We start from the raw sequence: 19,662 nt of genomic DNA on the forward strand, positions 1-19,662 counted from the left end.
GAAGGCTGTAGACATAAGAGAAAAGCATAACGTATATTGCAAACCAACAGGTTGGCCACTGAGTGATTTGAAGGCCTGAGGTGCGAGTCAGCTTCTCTGCAAGGCCCTCTTTAGTCTCCTGCTGTGACAGCAGGAGGCCATAAATGGCCTCTGGGGGGGGAAAAAAAAAAAAAAAAGAATGGACAAAGTGACACAAACATTTAAGAGCTGGAACCATTTCAGAAGGAAAAGAGATAAAATTCAGCTCTCCTAGAAAAATTTGGTAATACTAAGGTATTACTAAATACATCAAGTCAAAAAAGAGATTCCTCACCTGACACACAAGAACAGTCTAGACAAACGTTTTACCTCTGTGGATAAACAGAAAGAGCTCTAACACAGCCCAGCCTTTGAAAACATCTGAGCTGGAAGTGAAACAAAGCTTATAGACTTGAATTAAAAACAGGACGCCAAATCTGCCAATGGTGATTGAAAATAAATGGAAAGGGCTGGGAAACAAAACCACACATCCCTTCTCTTATCACTTTAATTTGGTCTAAACCAAGAAAAAGTACAGGAAAACATACTGTGTGCGAAGTATTAAACTGGAATACTCACTGATGATATCAGCATAAATCTCCATCTTGTTGTGCTGTTGGGCTAATGTGAAAGCTTCATTATTGCATTTAGACATGACCAGGAACTGGATGGCAGAACCATAGTCACCGAGCTGCAGGAAAAATCTAGTTGGAATGAATAAATTAATACCTTAGTTAGGTAACACCATGAATGCTCCAAACTTTAAGAAACATACTGTATTTTGTGGCATGCAAGTATGATGTATTTCTAATTTTGTATCTACATATTTTATCTTTTAAATAGGTTACTAAAATTAACTTACTGTAAATAATACAGCATGGCAAACCTTTATTATTTTCTAAACTCACTACTTCAGGTTAATGTAATTTTCAATTGAAGAGTTAGAAAGAAATAAAGTAGTACCTGTTTAGTCATCCAAATTTTAAAGAACTCAAATCACTAAACTGAAGTATATAGTCATTAACCAAGCACTAATAACTGAGTCTGATACACCAGCATGCCTCACCAACTTCCAACAGGTATGACCTCTTCCATGCTTTTAAAACTCTAACTGCCCATCTCATAAGCTATAAGTTCAATAAAAACTAATATACAAGAATAACCTTCCTGAAAGAAGTTAAAGTGAAAATTGTGTATAACAATTCATTTTACTGTGCTTTCTATAGCTGCATCCAGAAAATCACTAACTTAGACACCGCAATCACGATTTAAGAGTGATACGCTACTTAAGTAGAAAGAAAAGCCAGTGTTAGATTGGGGTAAATTATGGGATGTATTAAGAATGTGTTCAAGGAAATATTATATATTCTACAAGCTTATAGGATTTCTTTTTTAAAAAAAATTCCATTTACTGTACTGAGCACAGTTTTATCCTCTGGCAACAATGCAGGAGAAAGGAACAGTTAACAGTTCTCAAAGTGATTAACTTTTTAACGTATAATTATTACCTGGCCACCATCTTTGCCCCATCAAGAGACTGGGTTTCTCTCACAATATTAACGGCCCTTTCAGGATTATTAAGGTGATCCAAACACAGTCGGATTACGCTGTCCCACTGTTTCGCATTCTCATAAGCTACCACCGCTTCCTCGTACCTGAAAAATTACAACAGTTTTTCTAATTTTTAAATAACTCTTTTCAGTATGGTATGAAAGAAACATACACTATTTTACTTCTGGGAGGTTATTCTGTGACACCTCCTTTTCAGTTTGCATAAATAGGCTTGTTTTGTATTTACTAACTTTTCTCCCCACATTATTTTCTCTTGGGAGTACATTTCTTGCTGAGACAGAAGTATTTTTAACTTACTCTGTCAAGCATCCCTTTTTGTATACCTTAGAAGTAGTTCATCTGTTCTATCAGCTCATTAAATCACTCGGGAGTGAAAGAACAATAAATCCAAACAGATAACTAGTAGCACAGTTTCAAAAAATGAGTCTATTTTCTGTTCCATAAAAGAGTTAAAGAAATTTCTCATTCTAGCACTATGCAGTTAACACTAATAATATTTTCTAGTCTCATCCATCCAAGCATTTAGCCTTGGTTGTCTCATCTTATAAGCCATCATTATTCTGAACTCCATTTCCCTACAGGCAGTGACATGCAGAAAACTAAACTTTGTGATTAAAATTTTGTGATTATTGGCTGATATGACAAAGGCCTGTTTTGGTCTTTATAATTTCAGCCAATAATTTCACTTTATTCAGTGCCTTGCAAGAGCAGCTATTAAGATGTAACAGTAATTTGCTTCCAGATTGAAATTCTTCCATGATTATTTCAATTTTGAAGGACCTTAAAAATCACAGCTTTATATGAAAGGAGTTGATAGAAACAAACTGAACTTCAATATTCCATTAACTGGAATGCTGTATTGCTGCAGCACTGCAAAACCTTCAATAATTTCTGTTATAAAGACAATAATGTTTAGATGGGAAAAAAATCAAGGTCCATAGACTATGTTTAAAATATTTATGCTTGGGTATTTCTGAATCCTTTTTCAGAAGCATGTTTTATGCAGAATTTAAAGTCTGTCTTTTAGAATATTTTATAGAAATAACGTACGCCATAAATAACAATTATATATTCTATAAATGCTGATAAACACACCTGCTATCTGCTTCTTTGGCCTTTGCATATTGTAGGTGAATCTTTGGAGATGAAACATGAGGAAGAAGTTCACCAACCTTTGTCCTGGAAAGACAAGACAAAGTGAAGAAACATTTCTGGTTTCCTTTTTCTCTGGTAGAACAGGCATATTTATATCAATACTGAAAAGGTGGTTAAAAAAGAAAGTATTTGAACATAACGTATAAACTTTGAAGGCACTTTAAAATGTTTAAAGAGCTGTGGTTAATAGTTGGAAATAGAATGAGAAGTAACAGACTGCTTCATGAGCACACGGGCTTAAAGAGCACAGAAACTTTTCCATTTGAGATGTATGAGCATAAGAAGTGCCACTTTTTGTCTCCAATTCATCTACAGAAGCAACACAGTGTTAAAACTGTATCTTACTGATTGAGCAAGAGTACAAAGGAAACCAATACCAGTCCAGTTGCCTCCTGTGACTGTGTGCTTGAGCCTCAGCTATAGGTTGTGCAGAGGACTCTAGGCAATTACAGGCAGATCCTCTGAATGACAACATCCAACAGAGCAGAGCACGTGTGAGTCTGAAGAGAGGCAGGCCCTAAATGTCCCTTCTGTGCCTAGAATGCAGAGCACTCCCTAGGACTTCAGGAGAGCTGAGCTTACTTCTGCCTGAAGAAACAAAACATGCCCCTCCCAGCTTGCACATCAAGTCTATCACTATACATAAGCTACTCTTATTTAACAAAGTGTTCTCTTGGTTCACCATGACGCTGCTGATACACTTCTACAGCAGGATAAATTTCTGCATTGTAAATGAGCATAATATTCCAGCCTAATTTTTAGAGCACTTGCATGAAAGAGAGGGTATCTTTCTGATCTCTGCTTTATTCAGTTTCTCCTATTAAAACAGCATAAAATGAAATTAGATAACAATTAAGACTGAATCTCTCCATAAAATAGTACTTCTCCCCTGTAAACTTCCACTTTCCACTCTAAAATGATGTACAGAACATTACGTTAGTTGTTTTGACAGCTAACAGTTATAGACTCCATTTGAACAAGCAAGTTAGGACAATTTCCAACTGTCTGAATATTCAAAGACTTAGTTAGGTACCTGATGACCAACAACATTTAATGAACTTAAAAGAAACTGCATGAACTAAATGACCAGATGCAGGGTGCACACGCACGCACACTCACACATGCAAAAAGAACTGGAAACTGCAGCTGTGACACAAAAATAGGGGAAAAATAAAAGGAGAAAAAAAAAAAAAAGGAAGACTCCCACTTCCAGTAGGACTGTATTCAAACCAACAAAAGCTTCTAAGAGGTGAATGCTTTTCTTGTTCAAGCCTGGGGAAAGGAACCACAAAACCAGAGAGACATTTGCAGACTTGTTCTTTTCCAAAGAGCACCACGTCAAGTCCTCTGTTACAACAAACAGAACACCTCCCTGCAATCTGTACTTACCAGTTTTTACACCGGATGTACACCGATGCTGCCTTGTCATAATATTGTCCCTTCTCATACAGCTGTGCAGCTTCTGAAAATTGCTATAATATTGAAAATCATTGTAATATCATTTGCAAATTATGATTACGAATAAGTATCTTAATGTATTCACATACTCAACCTTAGGCTTTGTTAATTTGTTTGAATACCTTCATACTCTCCAGAATAGCTCCACAGTCCCTTTTTAGTAACCTACTGGGATGCTTAATGGCCTGGTTTACGCCCTGACGGATATCTCCCATTCGAATGCACATCTGAGCCACTCCAGCAAGGCAAGCTTCATCATGTTCTTGGTACTGGCAACCAAAAGGAAAGCAGAGACATTATGTATCAGAAATTGCAGCTCGCAAAAGCCACAGTAACAAAATACTGATTCAAAATAACAAAACATTACATGGACTTGGTGAAATCAATTTTTGCCTAGAAATTCTTGCTCAGCTTCAGCTATTTTTTTACCAGTTAAGAACAGCTCTGCTTAATTTTTTTTCCTTAAGCTTTGGTCTTTTATTTCTGTATTTCACTTACAAGATCTGTCCCGGCCAAGCATACAGAGAATATATTATTACAAATGGCTCAGTGCTACTTCATTCCTTCCTTCAAAGCCAACAGTAGAAAAAAAGAAGGGAATATGCTTGTAATCTCTCTTCATTTTATTTTTTTTTATTTTTGTTTTTTTTTCCCAAAGATAGTAAGGCCACTAACACTTTTATAAGGGCAAATGGCTTGAATTCAGAAAACACTGCTATTTTCTCTATTAAATTCCCCTATTGTTATTTCAGCTGTTTAATAATAGGCATTTTGCAAATATTAGGGAAAATAATGCCAGAATAAGAGAATATCTACTGAATAAGATGTCTACTTTGTAATGCAATCCTAGCCTGTCTTTATGTAGATAAAAATTCAGCAAAGAATAACCAAAGGAATAATGAAGATCTTTGCTTTAACAATGAAATCCTAGTAGTGTTTGCACATCTACTGTGAAACTGCTCAAACTAAGTCTTATTATTCCATTCGAACACAATGGCAATAGTGTTTTATGAGTAGAGAAAGCATCATTCTGTGCATTAAAAATACACAAACAAGTACATAAAAGACTGCTATCACCAAAGCAATAGTTGTGTAGATTTAGCACTGAAATAAAAAAGCTGAATTCAAATCATCTGAAACAAAACACTTGAAAATGCAGTATTTGATACTATACATGCTATCAGTAATACCTTACTGTCCCCAGTGATTCCCTTCTCATAATGTGCCAGAGCATTCATATAATCGCCCCTGAAAGAAAATTGGAATTATGTGGAACAAGTTTTAATTGGAAGAGATCGTTACCTTCCTACCTAGCAGATCTTTCAGACAGATTATGCATGTAGCTGTTTTGCTTAAGAGATAAAAACTGCAAATTCGGATGTGAGGTATGCAAAAGAAGGAATTACACAGTATGTTATGGCATTTCCCTTTATTAAACTATTAATCAAAAGGCAAGGCTATCTCTCAATTCCTTTACACTGAGCTCAATCGAATTCCATGACAGAGAGGCACAGAATACCCATATATGCAACGCAACTCAATAATTTCACCTCTACTTCCACAAATATTGTTGGAAAATAAACCAATCTACTTTTTTTTTTTTTCCCCCAGCATAACAGTGAAAATTGATGTTTTTTCTTTTTAAGTACATTTAGAACAGAAGTTATAGATGGTCTCACTGCTTCAGTTGCCTCAGTTCCCTCCTGTCTGTGACTGCATCCTCCAACAGTTCTGGAGGTATTACAAAAACAGGAATTATATACAGAGCTTTTCCCCTCAGGTTAGAAGTTAAACTGACTGAGTTTAATCTGCAGAGCCACAATTCAGACTTAATATCACAGCTAATGGTTAATAATTCTCTTTTGAGGACTGTCAGGCCTGAAATCTGACACACTTCTATCTAAAATGTAAGAATATGAAGGCTTGAGTGTTGAAGGAAAAACAAGCAAAAGTTTTAAATGCAAGGCTTTTGTCCAATGCGAGAAGTCTTAAAGGCTGTGAATTTTCTCTATTTTCCAAATGCTCACATGCAACAAAGTACTTATTTAGGAGATGATATTACATACCATTCAAAAATATACTGTAATCAATCAAAAATCACTAGTACTATGCCTCAAGCATGAAGCATTTCTACAAAACTTTTCTTATAGTCTTACAGCTGCAAAAACTGGTAACTCAGCATTACAGCTGAGCTTTGTCAGCTACAGTATCTCAATTGCACGTTCTAGTTAGCATGAGCATTGGTTCTCATGTTCTTACACTACAGTTTTACAGGAGAACTTACGTGAATTCAAGTTGCAGTGCATATTCCCTTGATATGAACGGGATTTGGTCTGGAGCCAAACGCTTAGCCAGCTGAAGTGCGCTGTCCCAGTGCTGCAAGTCTTTTCGCATCTATTAACAAAGAAGAGCACCATTTTCTGATGGAGACATCAAATTCTGAATTGTAATATGAACTTTATATTAGTCTAAGTGCAATTATTGAGCTAGTATTCTAGGAGGATGTAAACTATTTGAGAAAGCTACATTTATCTTAAAAGAGAGTGTCTGCAAGTCACACAATAGCAAGAACAAAACCACAGAGGGCAGAATTACCAGAAGGTAAAATATTCCAACATTAAGGTGAAGAAAATTGCATACAAAATATTTACTCATTTTGAATACCTCAAGTGCAGAAATAGGACGAGAGGATGCCAAGTATAAATCCTGAGCCAGGTTAAAATCACTAGTAAACATGGCAAGGTGTCCTGCTAAAAGGTTGTGATCTTCTATTCCCTGCAAAAGGACACAATAGGTGCAACAATATTAAAAAACAGAAGTTATAGGTAACATACTCCGGTATACACAGTAAAGCAATACATCCCCACATCTGACAATGCGTAACAGATTCTACAAACCAGAGAAAGTTCTCACTTTCTTACTGTACCTCAAAGCCACAAATGCTGTCTAAAATCAACACTTTGCAGAAGTATATTCTTAAGGTACTATTTTATGTACACTTTCAGATACCTAAATACAATCTGCTTAAAAAATATGTATTAGTGGCCTTAAACACTCTCTTACAAATAGCAAAGGATAGAGAGTTTGTCTGATACATGAATATGTATATTCTACTCCTTTCAAGAAAATATGGGAAAGAATTCTGCATTCCAGTAGAGTATTGTAACCACGCGAAGAGGAAACCAAGCAAGAGTTCTGTGGTTTGAATGCTTTCTCCTCTATAACTAAGTCTCTTGAAAACGATTCACCCATTATCTAAAAAAAAAAATTAAAATAATAATAATAATAATAAAAAAATAAATTAGAAATTCTTAAGAAGAATTAAACCACAGTACTCCCCATTTAAAAAAGACTATGCTTTACCTTTATTTCTTCTAGTGACATCACCATCCCAGCATTCCCACATGTCCGATAAACACGTATTGCAAAATCCACCTCCATGTGATGTAAGCAAGCTTTGCCCAGCTCATTCCAACTAGACTGGTCATTCAGAAGTACACATATCCCCCATGCTTCAGAAAATCTATGAAGGCAAAAGTAATTTAAAACCAATACTTCTTGTACCTAAATTTCCTTCTCCACTCTTTTTTCCCCTAATACTACGACAGGGAAAACTAAAAAAAAATCTGTACTTCTAAGCCATGGAGAGATAGACAATCACCAGGAACAAAGGAGAAGTACAAACACATAACTTAAAGTTTCTGCTATTTTTACCATTCTTTTTCATGAAATCACCTGCTTTCCCTATTCTGGCAGTTTTGCCATTATACTGATTTTGCTTTGCTTCAATGCAGTGCAAGAAGAGTGAGGCAAGAAGAACCTTCAGCCAGTTTTGGAAGAGCCACTGTCAAAGGACCCCAAATCTGCCTTGAACAAATTACTTCTACTTGACAGTGGAAAAACAGAAAGCAGCACTATTTCTCTTACTTTGGTTTGCACAGACACCATCATATGACATGATGGATCAATCTAATTTATCCGCATTCAGCACGACAGTTTCAGATAACCATGTCTGCTGTATAGAGCTATAAGCACAGAAAAAAATATTGACACAATAAAATTAAAACACAGATGTACCTTTTCAACATTAACGTTTGAGTAAGCATTTGTGCCAGCTCATTAGGTCCAAAGTCTTTCAAATCTCCAAGGAAACTGTGAGTACTGAGATAGATACTGTTTGTTTTCCCACTCTGGGTCTGACAAGTTAATTCTCCATTATACAACAGTAAAGGTTTTTGGGAAAAGGGGACTTCTGTACCACCTGCCAATATAATCTTCGATCCTAGATTCAAAGATTGGGAAGAAAGAAGATATCATTTAAAAAAATCCTAGTGGGTAAAAAACGTGGTAACTGGTCAAGGTTGCTGGCTATTAACTCCAGGTCTCTAATTCTGATAGTCGCAATCTACTGTAAAAGAGTACATTTGCCACTGAAATAGAAAAAGTAAGTTAAAAATTATAAATGATAAAAATAATTTTGCAAATGTTGGTAGAAATAGCTATGTAGAAATAGCTATGATTACATAGTTTGGTTAATTACATAGTATTGGTTAATAGTATAAGTGAATAGAAGTTTTATCATCTGATCCTGAGAGTTTCCCCTGCAACATACAAAATACAACTAAAGCATAATGTGCAATTATCAGACAAAAAAGTGTAGGAGCAAGAAGCTTGAAGGGTTAAAATCAAAATGTCTCTTGCTGGAAATCTGCAGAGAAACCTACACAATAGTTACTTTTTTTATTAGACAGTTAACACTTCAAAACCTCTGTACTGTTCATTTTCATATGCAGTTGTGGAAATATTCAATACAAATCAAAAACAGAACATGTTTTGCTTTAGTAACTGAAGTAATTGATGAGATTTTCAAAGCATTTACAATACCTTGAATGGCATCTTTATGAAAGACATAAGTGTATGCTTTATCATCATCATAAGCAACAAAAACACCTTTATCCATTGGCCAGTTTTCCCACAGGATTCCTTTAATGGTTGGTGAGAAATTTGGAATCTCATATATTCTATCATTTACCTAGAAAGAATGCAAAAGTAAAATTACAAGGAAGCAAGACTAACGAAACAAGCTAAATTTTCATTCAGGTAATGATTAAAAATAGAGGAATAGAAGTGGCGCAGAAATATGAGATTCTTATTACAAAAAGTTTTCTTATGAGCAGTGACTCTGAATAGCATAATTGTTCAATTCAGAAAGGAAGTAAATGGAGAAAATACGTGTCACAAGCATGATACTTACTTTCCTTAGAAGAAGAGCAATGGGACAGGCAGTGAAACTGAAAGGTAGCACTTTAACATTAGCTAAAATATCAGTACTGGAATACACTAATATACAATTTCTGAAAGGCATTTCATGTAATTAAATTACCCTGATCTACTATGGCACATTTTATTTCTTTCCATTACTATTCTTTACTTTACCATTCAAGCCTTTGTGGCAATTTCTTCTTCTAGCATATGTGTTGAGTAACAGAAGTTCTATTGTTCTCTATAAAACACATTTTACAAGATAGTTGGAGACCTGACTTGTAAATATAAGGGCATGGCTACCCCACATTAACTTACTGGACAATAGACAAAGCCATCACTTTTTTCATCTATGAAAGCCAATCTGGTTCCATTAGGATCTGGAAAAATTTTTCTCACGCTGACAGGATGACGGTATTCATTCACATATTGCCAGTCTTCAATGTAGAAATAATGAATAACTCCAGTCTAAGGAGAAAAAAAAACAGAAAAGGCTATTATTGACACTAGTAATTGGCAAGTAGATAATGATTTGATTGTGGTGGATTTTTTCCCATCTTAGTGATCTGAGTATGAAAAACATGTTAGAAAAAACAGCATTTCCACTTTTCTTTTGACTTTTTTCCTTACTGCAGGACATTATTAGGCACGATAGGAAAACTTGAGGCTTTTTGGGGGTGGGATTAAAAAAAAGGAGGGCCTTTCTATTTGAAAGAAAAAACCCACCTCACTACCTCACTTCCTGCCTTTCTCTATGAAAAAATATGAATATTTATTACTGTAACAGGAGAGTGGAACAGCTGTTTATTATTTCTTATTCCTCTAACTGGCACTAGTTCTATCGTTAACTACCCGAGATCAAAAAATACCAAGAAATAAACTAAGAATCCAGAGATTTAAATTAATTCAAATAAACTTTGGATGTCCTCCTTTAAGCACACAGTTAACCACTGTAAAAGTAAGACCTTCAGCCAAGACCTGAATTATCAACAGAAAATGCTTCACAGAAAAACGATGGAAACTAAGTGGTGCTATTTATTTAGTCCTGTTTAGGTTCCATTTACTTCGTCTTCAAGCCAAAGATAACCATGAAATAGTTTTAGAAAAGGGGGAGGAAAACTCACTCTGCTTTGGAGAGACATTATAGCGCAATTCTGAAATGAGGGGAAATGCCTGCTTCTTTCTTGAAAGAAATTTAGCCTTCAACCAATGCTGAATAATTTGCGTCCCAAGAAGAAACAAAAATCCTTAAGGATAAGGTTTATCCAATACAGGGGAAAAAGCAATCAAACTCACTGGTGATAAACACTATTTCTCAACTAGTGCTGCACAAACAACAACAGCAGAAGTAAAAGGCGGCTTTTGAAGTCAACTGTAAAACTTGCACACACCAAATTGATCAGTTCTGAATTTAACATTTAAAATTTATCAGTACTAGTTTTAACTAGCTAAAGGCACCTGAGGAAATAACAATGCCCTCAACTGCTACTAATTTGAATGGCTCTGTAAATCAGTGACAAGAGTAGAGAAAGCAGCTCTGTCTTTCCTCTGAAAGGTCAGTACATCACCATGTGTCATAAAGAGCACAGTACAATGTCAAATGTGCCCTGTATTCCCTCGGCAGAAAATACTAAAGAAAAAAAAGATATGCTTCATACAGAGGAAAATCTCCTGAAAAGTCCACGAGCATTTTCACATTATTCTTCAGAGTTCTCCTAACTTCTTCTCTTGATGAAACACTTACAAAAATAAAAAATAAAAATCCCTATCATCTGTCAAATGGTTCAACAGTAAGCTGAGACCTACATTTACACTATAACACTCGCTTACCTCATTATCTTTGGGTCCACATCTATCACGTTACCACTTAAATCAATATATTTTCAAAATAAGCCCTATACGTTTTTTTCTTACATCTGGAAGATACTTTGATTGCCAATCATCTCGCTACTACAACAAAACTAAATTCTGCTACTAAAAAGCAGTGTTTTGAACCAAACATTAGTAAGACAACATTCCTGCCAAAACATCTCATATAAGTGCAATAGTAAGGGAAAGTTGGATGCAACTTTGACTGCTTTTGCATAGAAAATAATTCAAAGTAAATTTCTCAGTAGCGTCATTTTTTCTTCAAAAAAAAAAAAAAAAAAGATAATAATTCAAATCATTTGAACAGAAATATATTCAATTTTAAAAGATCCATAAAAACAGAGATAATACTCACGTCTGTGCCATATATGAGGAAGTCAGCAGTTAAAGCATGGCATAAAATTCGGTATTTATCATCATCTGCTGGGAAGAGTCGAGTTTCTCTTTCTTCCTCAGCATCCAAACCTTCGCTTTCTATCTAAACATAAGAAAAAAATGAACTTAAAGTCTACACTGTAACTACACTGTTGATATCAAAGTTTTGCCTGTATCAAACTGTCCAGAAATGAGTTTTCCTATCACACAAACAATTCACAAGAAAACAGCTTCTCTCACTTGTTCTAGAGTAGCTTATATTTCTACAGTTTCCAGAAAATCAGTTTTATATTTTAATTAGCCAGCATAGAAAATAAAGAACTTTATTTCTACCTCCATTAACAGAAGATTACTCCACTTTATCTCATTTTAAAATTTTTTTGAACTTGTTCAGCTTAAATCTACTAATTCAGAAATCCAAACTGACTGAGTTCTTACCATATGCAACTGGACTTTACCCTCAAAGAGAGCAGCAGCGTAATCAGAATTAAGATGCATGCTTGCTACTGTACCCAGATACTCTGCATCTTTAAGCTTTTTCACATCTACAGAGAGAGAGAAACATTCAACATTTCATTACCAATATCTGGAACTTGAAGTTTTATTTCATTTAATTATAATGTCTTGTCATACCTTCTCCAGTTTGGGAAAATCATTATTTTGTTCTAATAGGGATATTTGGCAATTCTTTCTTTTTAATTGCCCAATGCAGAATGCCCAGCACTGCTAAGCATAATACCACATTCATTAAAAAAGACAAGCAATGATGTGGCTGCTTAAAATAAGAGAATGAAATTAATGCTTACTGTTTTCTCCAAGCAAATAAAACCAAGCCCGATTGTTCATTCCTACAGCCAGATGATAAACACCAACAGCAATGAAACTGGGCTCTACTTCAACAGAGACAGTAACTGGTAGTTCCTGTAAGAAAAACAGTATCAGTTTCCATCCATTAGTAATTCTTACTTTCCTTTTATCCAAATGAAGTTTAAAAGGAAAAGGTTATCATACTCTCTCCACATGATTGGCTATAGTAACTTCAAGAAGAGAAGTGAGGTATGCAATCCGTGTACTGCAAGTATCACCAAGGACTGGAAGCTTTGTCAAGAAAACATGGAGGGATGCTCTTCGTGTAGATACTGCCAACAGCTGTCCATCATCTGTCCAAGCCAGCTGATTGACACCTAAAACATTGACAAGTTTTGGCAAAAGAGCATTTCTTTGACTACTGAAATGAAACAAAGAAGCAGTATTTTCACTTTAAAATGTAACAATAGTAGGAATTCACACCTAGGAATATAGGTACTAATGTATTCAAACCAAACCAATTAAAATATTTCCAAGATAAAATGGAATCACTCAGACCAAACCCATAATTTACTAATTTAGCATCTTCCTAAGAGTAAAGACTTGACAACAAGCGAAATACTTTCAGATACACAACAGTGGTAACTCACTATCTAAGAACACTGTCCCATAACAATGTTCTGGAAGCCACTGGAGGAAAACTTGCGTACCAGATTAAGCATCATCCCCCCTAAGTAAATGAGATGCAGAAAAGCATTAAGAAATTCACCCACCCAAAAAGCATGGAAAGAAGTAGAAAACAGTTTGCATTATCTTATCATCTGAATATACAATATTAGAGATGAAAAAACAACACAAACTCACACAAAAAAATCGCAAACCTAAAACCTAACAAACTCTAATTGATCAAATATTCTCAAAGCTGCACTTCTCTATTCTTCCAAAAAGATAAAATAAAGCTTTCAAAAAATAACTGTATGTTCCCATTTTTGCTGTGGATCACCTAATGCATACCAGTTGGGAAATAAAAACTTCATAATAAATTCCATTTTTACATAGTTTTTCAACAATACTTTTTGTTAATACATACATGTAAACAGTCACAAAATTCTATTTTTTACCTGATTTATAAAAATTGCCTCCCTGAAGGAAATTACTAACATACCTTTGTTTTCATCATCCAAGTTTATTATGGCATACATCTTTCTCAGGTCTGACAGATCATGAATTTTAATGCTAAAACAAAAATAAACAGTCATTCTTGCTAACATAATTCTCAGTCATCACAAATTGTAAGAAACCCAACCCAACCCAATTAAGACAGCCTAATGGAACAAAATGAGAGCATGAATGCAAAATATCTAAAATTTCCTAAAGAGCAATGCACACACACAAGGAGCTTTCATGTTACCTAGTACGTGCCAAAGAATGACTTAAAAAACCATCCTTATTGTGCAGTAACTGACGTGAAGTTGTACCATGCTTCTCTCATAGGTATACAGCTCTCGATGTCCAAGTGTCTTAAATCAACAGCCTGCTAAGGTTACGTGCACATGGAGAACTGAGGACAGAACAGACTACTGCTGCCACTCAGCTTCTTCTCCACTGAAGAATTCAGGTTATTACAGGAACAGGAAGTAGTGGAAGAGGAGACAGGGCATGTTCTATCACATGCACAGTATATTTTGGAAGAACTCCAGTCTGTAACTACTTTCTCCTTAATTGCTTGCACATTTATACTTTTCTCTAGATTGCAGTTAAGACCAAGTGACAGAAGTTATCAGGATATCAGTACATTCAGTACAGATTTAAATGAATAGTTATGTTACTAAGCATCTATGTCCAATCAATCATAGTAAAGAAATTAGGACTTTTCAGTTGATGAATAACAGATCAGAAAAAGAATCAGTATTGAATTTTATCTACTTAAAAAAACAAAAGCAAAACAACCCTAAAAACACAATTAGTGACTATAAAGTTAAGTGAAAGTGCAGAGATATTGGATAACTTCTTCTAACTTTAGGCAAAGAGGCAGTTCCAGAGAGCAATTCTTCTCATCTTCTCCTCACAGATTTCTTTGGAAGCCTTGAAGACTAGCTCTAATGCCAAACAGCTAGAGTTACATGAGATGAAGTCTATTCTTTATGTATAAAAACTGTCACTTACCAATTGTCACCACACGATGCAGCTTTGTTTAATGACTGTGATATAGCAATGCAGCTTAGATTATCTTTATGATTGTGAGCTTGAAAGATTTCTTGACCTATCTCACGAATGTGTGTAGAGATGACTACAAAACACCCTCGTGAGAAACCAATCATAATGTAGCCATCACCATACCTGATAAAAAGAAAAAAAAAAGTAACAAAAGAGATTTATTTACGTATTATGCAAAATGCATTTTCTTTCAGGCTACTGAGGTAATCTGTCAACGCCTCTTTCTAGTGGGAAAAACAATCAAGTTATGGAGATGCACACATATAATGTAGAACAACATTATATATATAGTCTGATATATATATAATATAGAAATATATAAAACAGATATATATATCTGTATAATACAGATTAAGGGAAAAACAATCAAAGATTCCTAAAGAACAAATACAAATTTGTCACACAAGGGTGCTCAGCATTCAATCACAAACCCTTTCTATCCTCTCTTCTACATTCTTTTGTCCCCCTTTACTTTCTGCAAGCAGCATACATGACAGTGATGCTAGGAGAAAGAACTTTGATATCTTCATTAGTATAAATGTGCCAGGAGGTGGAATCTTCAATTTCAAGGTTATTGCTGACTCCGTTTTTATCAAAGCTATGCCAAAAATAATAATGGCAGTCATTCAGCCCTTAAGGCACACCACTACAAACATAGCAGTAAAGCCAGAGTGTGCGTTTGTGAAGAGACAGTTTAATATTCATGGTGTCAAGTACAAATAAGCAGGTTAAAACAGAAAGAGTTACAAGTATGCCAAGGTTAATCCAAACAAATGTCTCATCTGCTTAGTTGGGAAAAAATACAATATTACAAAGGAAACAATCCGGGCACACCTTGTCAGGTATGTGCCCCAAAATAAAGAAGCATTCAGCTACAGAATTTAAGCGTAAGCATTAAATGTTAACAGCACATTGACTGAACAGACACCACGTCACAATTCAAAAATATAGAAACAGGACAGCTACTTCTGGATGTAGAGCTGAAGCTTCTGGCTCAGAATTTCTTTAAAGGAATATCACCTAGCAGGGGAGCTACAAAAACTTTACCTAACTTTGTAAACAAAATAGCTGAAAGATGCAACTCCACCATAGCTCTTCCATTAGCAACTCATCCAAACCTACAAAGCTCTCAATTTTATCTATTGTCAGGACAGTAACAGTACTACCATTCTAAAGCAGAACATACCAATGGCAATTACATTTTGGCAATCCTACTTTCACAGCCATTGAATTGTTAAGAATTAGAAAATGTAGCTTCATACATTTAAGAAAGTTTCCTAGTGAGCAAGGGATATATGTTTTCATTATCAGCATTTATTAGAACTACTGAGGAAATCTACAGCTTGTTAATATGAGAATGCTGCATTAAGGAAGCTCTGCTTACCATCTGTAGGTTACAATACTGCCATAAGGCTGCTGAAATTTCAGATCAATTGGGTTATCAGGATCATTCAAATTAAAAAGAAAGAGAGTCTTCTTGCCAACCACTACACTTACCTGCCAATGAATGAAAAGAAAAAATTAACTCAGGAGGAATAGTCACATTAAAATAAGGCTCAACACTCTCACTAAAAGCTGCGATTTGGAACTTACAGTAATCCTTCAGAATGCTATGAATTTGAATTCTGAATCCTTATTAATAATGGAAGAGATTTTCAGGCTATTCCCCTTGTGAACCAGTGGTTCACAATTCTAAATGCAAGCCCAGTAGAACACACATCTCAAATTCAGCACTTGTCCCTGCAGAAGCATTAGGAGAGCCCCACTTCTTCTGAGGAAAAGGCAGGAGGTCACATGGATCCTGTTGGACTACTCTCACTTGCACTACGATGAGTTTTTTGATCCACAGAATTTCTATCTGGAAAGCTGAAGGGAAGACTATCAGAACGTTGCTATCTCAAGTATGAAAGTCTGTTCAGCTTTCTTTACACGCATCTTTTCTGTTTGTTATCAGTCTAGGTATGTCATTTAATTTGATGAAACCTGGATCACTGCTGGACTTCAGAGTTGAAGAGAGGTTGAGTGAACTTCTTTTTAATACCATTTTTGCTACCAGAGCATGTGACTGTTAGACAAAAGTAAAACGCTAATTTTAGAAAAAAGCAAGGAAGGGGAGATTGTTTCACCTTATTCTTTAATGAAGATACTTCAAAGGGCTGTTTACAAGTTAATTTTGCATTACCCTCTGTTCCAGTCCTCCTTGTCTAAAAAGGAGACTATTTTTGTAAAGAGCTGGAAGGTTAAAATACAAAGCTGTACTTAGAAATAGGAGGTGTTTCCAAATTGACAAAAAAAATGACCTAAAAATCCATTAATTCAGAAGTACAAACTTCAAGTCTGCCCTGTAATTCCTAAATTAAGCCCAAATTTAAAATTTTACTTCGTCACTTGAGTTAGTTTGCTTATAATTCCACCGCAAATTAACGATGAAATATTTAAGAAATACAATTTCCTAAACTCTCCTAAGAAAGTACAAGAATTATTTTATATTATGATGCATGTTAACACACTGCTTATTTTGCTCCAACTTGAAGGGTTTTTTTTTCCAGTGTCATAAGTAACAGAATGGAAGTGATCATTATCAAGCCAAACCTTCTACAAGAACAGATAATAAATGCCATATGGTTTAAACTGCTGACAGACAATTCAAGTCTAACACCAAGAACTACAGACTTAGAGATGTTCCTCAACATTCTACAGCAAACTTAAGAGCCGTAATAAAAAAAAACAGTAATAGAAAAGCCTAGGATATTGCACGCCCCCCGAAGCAGCAGGGAAAATCAAAGTGACAAACTTCCTGCATTTTCAAAATATTTGTTAATTAAAATTTTCCCAGGGAGAGAAAGCACTTCATGCAGAGAAGAAAAACACTCCTGCAAGTCCTTATCAATATAATACAGTAGAAATTCTATACTGCATAGATTATACCTGACTGTGAAATTTTAATTACACTGTCCATATTTAAGTATACAGATCTGGACTAATTGTAAACACAGTATCACTTTGCTACCCATGAATTTTCTGTCTCATTTTCGTATTTTGTTACTGATCATTTACTAATATGTGCTGCTACCCTCATCATTACCCCATTTTTCTGTACTTCACCATTGATGGATCCGATGGAACTTGATTCCCTCAAGAAAGATTGTGAAGTCAGTGAAAGTGTAGCCATTTAGAGAGAGCATCATGCTTATAAGAGAGGTTTAACAGATGGCTGTCTAGACTCATCAACACTGAGGCTTGCACAAATCAAAAACCCAATGAGTGTTGATCTGTTTCCAAAATTGACTGCAGAAAACCATCTCTATAGTTGAGACTTTCCCGTGCTGTTTCCCACGCACCACACTGCATGTTGTACAGTTACACTGTGTATTTTAAGTACCTGCACTTACCTCCATCTATTGTGTTTAAAATTACTGCAAAACCACTGTATTTGTCTTACTGCTAGCCACCATGTTTTCATGGACACATCCTTAATGAGCAAAGGGGTAAAGCTTGAAAATAAAGGTATCTGGGGTGGGGGGGGGGGGGGTGGAGTTAAGGAGAATTAAAGCTTCAAAGTAAAGTACTGAGTCAAGGAAAAAGTAAAATTACTTTCTGGCCAACACTGGTTACTAGCAGAAACCCTGAAACATCAACTTAACACTTTTTGCAGGATTTTGTATTGACTTCTTACTGTGCTTTCCCTGGTTGATATTCTTTCATCAGTCTTCATAACTGAGAACTGCATATCACTGGGATCTGAACTCACTGAGGTCTGCAAGAAAGAAATTCGGATTGAAAAATCAGTACACAATGCAACAAATATCAATGATAAATAATTGCATTATTTCTGCCCTGCATATTTAAGCATTAAGAATTGCTACAGCATTGAGTAACAAAAATGAAAAAAGTTGAAAAAAACATGAAATTAGTTTGAATCTTAAGGATGTGTTACCATGAATGATGCTGAAAAGTATCTTAAAAAGTTAGAAATTTAGATAGGGAAAGATCCAAATGAGTAGGAAGCTCTGCACAACAGTGCTTTACAGGCAGCACTAACTGATACAACAGAAACAAGATTATTGCAATGCAAAATCAGAGAGAATAATCACCATAAATGATATATGCAATATTCACAGAGTATAACAGTAATAATAAAAATTATCTGGTCCATGCAGTGACAGCAAAGTAGTTGCTTTTGTAGTCAATATGAGGTTAGAAAACCTCATAAGGAAACATTGGTTTGTCTTTGCTGTCTCGACTACACAGCTTCTACTGAAGCTAGCTAGTTTAAAGTACAGACACATCCTAAGAACTTAATTTATTATTTCTTCATCCACATAGGTCTTCAGACACAAAGATGGAAGCATATGAAATGAGCTATGAAAGACCTTTGAAAATCATGAGTGAAACACCATTTGTTAAATTTAGAAAGAGAATTATATTCATTTGCATATTGTGCAGCAACTGTCATTGCTTGGAAGGACTGATCTGTCCGAGCAAATGGAATGCTTGATAAGAGGATCTGAATAGACTTACAGGAAACACTGAAATTAGTCTCTCATGGATGCGAGAGGGCCAGCCTGGAAGAAATCATTGAATACCAAAGGCAAGATCCCTATTTAACTGATCTAAAGCAAAACAAAAGTTGTGTGAGACCTGTCCTGTGCTGCTACTGAGCAAGTCAACCTAAGATTGCACTCCTAGGATTCTCCTGTAAAAGATATAGGCCAGGATAACAGATAAGAGAAGCAGAGCTATTGAGATCCTAATAGCACAAATTATGCTGCATAACACAGAGGTTCAAATATTTAGATTTGCACTCCTCCTGTTATCAGTTTTCCCAAAGCCTCCTTGTCCCTGAAAGCAGAGATACGGAAAAAGCATCAACACCCTTTACACTGTATCTCTCTAGCTCTCTCAAGAACCAGAGGTATCCATGTATGC

The 19,662-nt window shown here is 35.4% G+C and overlaps 1 protein-coding gene across 3 annotated transcripts in view; it reads right to left on the reverse strand.

Annotated features, from left to right (window-relative positions):
• Positions 1–19,662, reverse strand: part of WDR19 (WD repeat domain 19) — a 46,098-nt gene that overhangs the window by 21,646 nt on the left and 4,790 nt on the right. For all 3 annotated transcript variants that reach the window (XR_014883167.1, XM_010710277.4, XM_010710278.4), the window contains exons 7-26: positions 18,410–18,490; positions 16,118–16,230; positions 14,683–14,856; positions 13,682–13,752; positions 12,721–12,893; positions 12,516–12,630; positions 12,148–12,254; positions 11,690–11,812; positions 9,784–9,933; positions 9,088–9,235; positions 8,281–8,485; positions 7,567–7,726; positions 6,868–6,978; positions 6,488–6,597; positions 5,394–5,451; positions 4,326–4,472; positions 4,135–4,217; positions 2,686–2,769; positions 1,527–1,673; positions 598–722 (exon numbers count right to left, since the gene is read on the reverse strand). Coding sequence is in view for 2 of the 3 variants with exons in the window: in XM_010710277.4 (XP_010708579.1) it covers positions 598–722; positions 1,527–1,673; positions 2,686–2,769; positions 4,135–4,217; positions 4,326–4,472; positions 5,394–5,451; positions 6,488–6,597; positions 6,868–6,978; positions 7,567–7,726; positions 8,281–8,485; positions 9,088–9,235; positions 9,784–9,933; positions 11,690–11,812; positions 12,148–12,254; positions 12,516–12,630; positions 12,721–12,893; positions 13,682–13,752; positions 14,683–14,856; positions 16,118–16,230; positions 18,410–18,490 (2,485 nt within the window). In the remaining variant the exon portion in view is untranslated. The remainder of the gene's footprint in view (positions 1–597; positions 723–1,526; positions 1,674–2,685; positions 2,770–4,134; positions 4,218–4,325; positions 4,473–5,393; positions 5,452–6,487; positions 6,598–6,867; positions 6,979–7,566; positions 7,727–8,280; positions 8,486–9,087; positions 9,236–9,783; positions 9,934–11,689; positions 11,813–12,147; positions 12,255–12,515; positions 12,631–12,720; positions 12,894–13,681; positions 13,753–14,682; positions 14,857–16,117; positions 16,231–18,409; positions 18,491–19,662) is intronic.

The sequence above is a fragment of the Meleagris gallopavo genome, chromosome 4 (assembly GCF_905368555.1).
Source record: "Meleagris gallopavo chromosome 4, MGAL_WU_HG_1.1, whole genome shotgun sequence".
In the NCBI taxonomy this organism is placed as follows: Eukaryota; Metazoa; Chordata; class Aves; order Galliformes; family Phasianidae; genus Meleagris; species Meleagris gallopavo.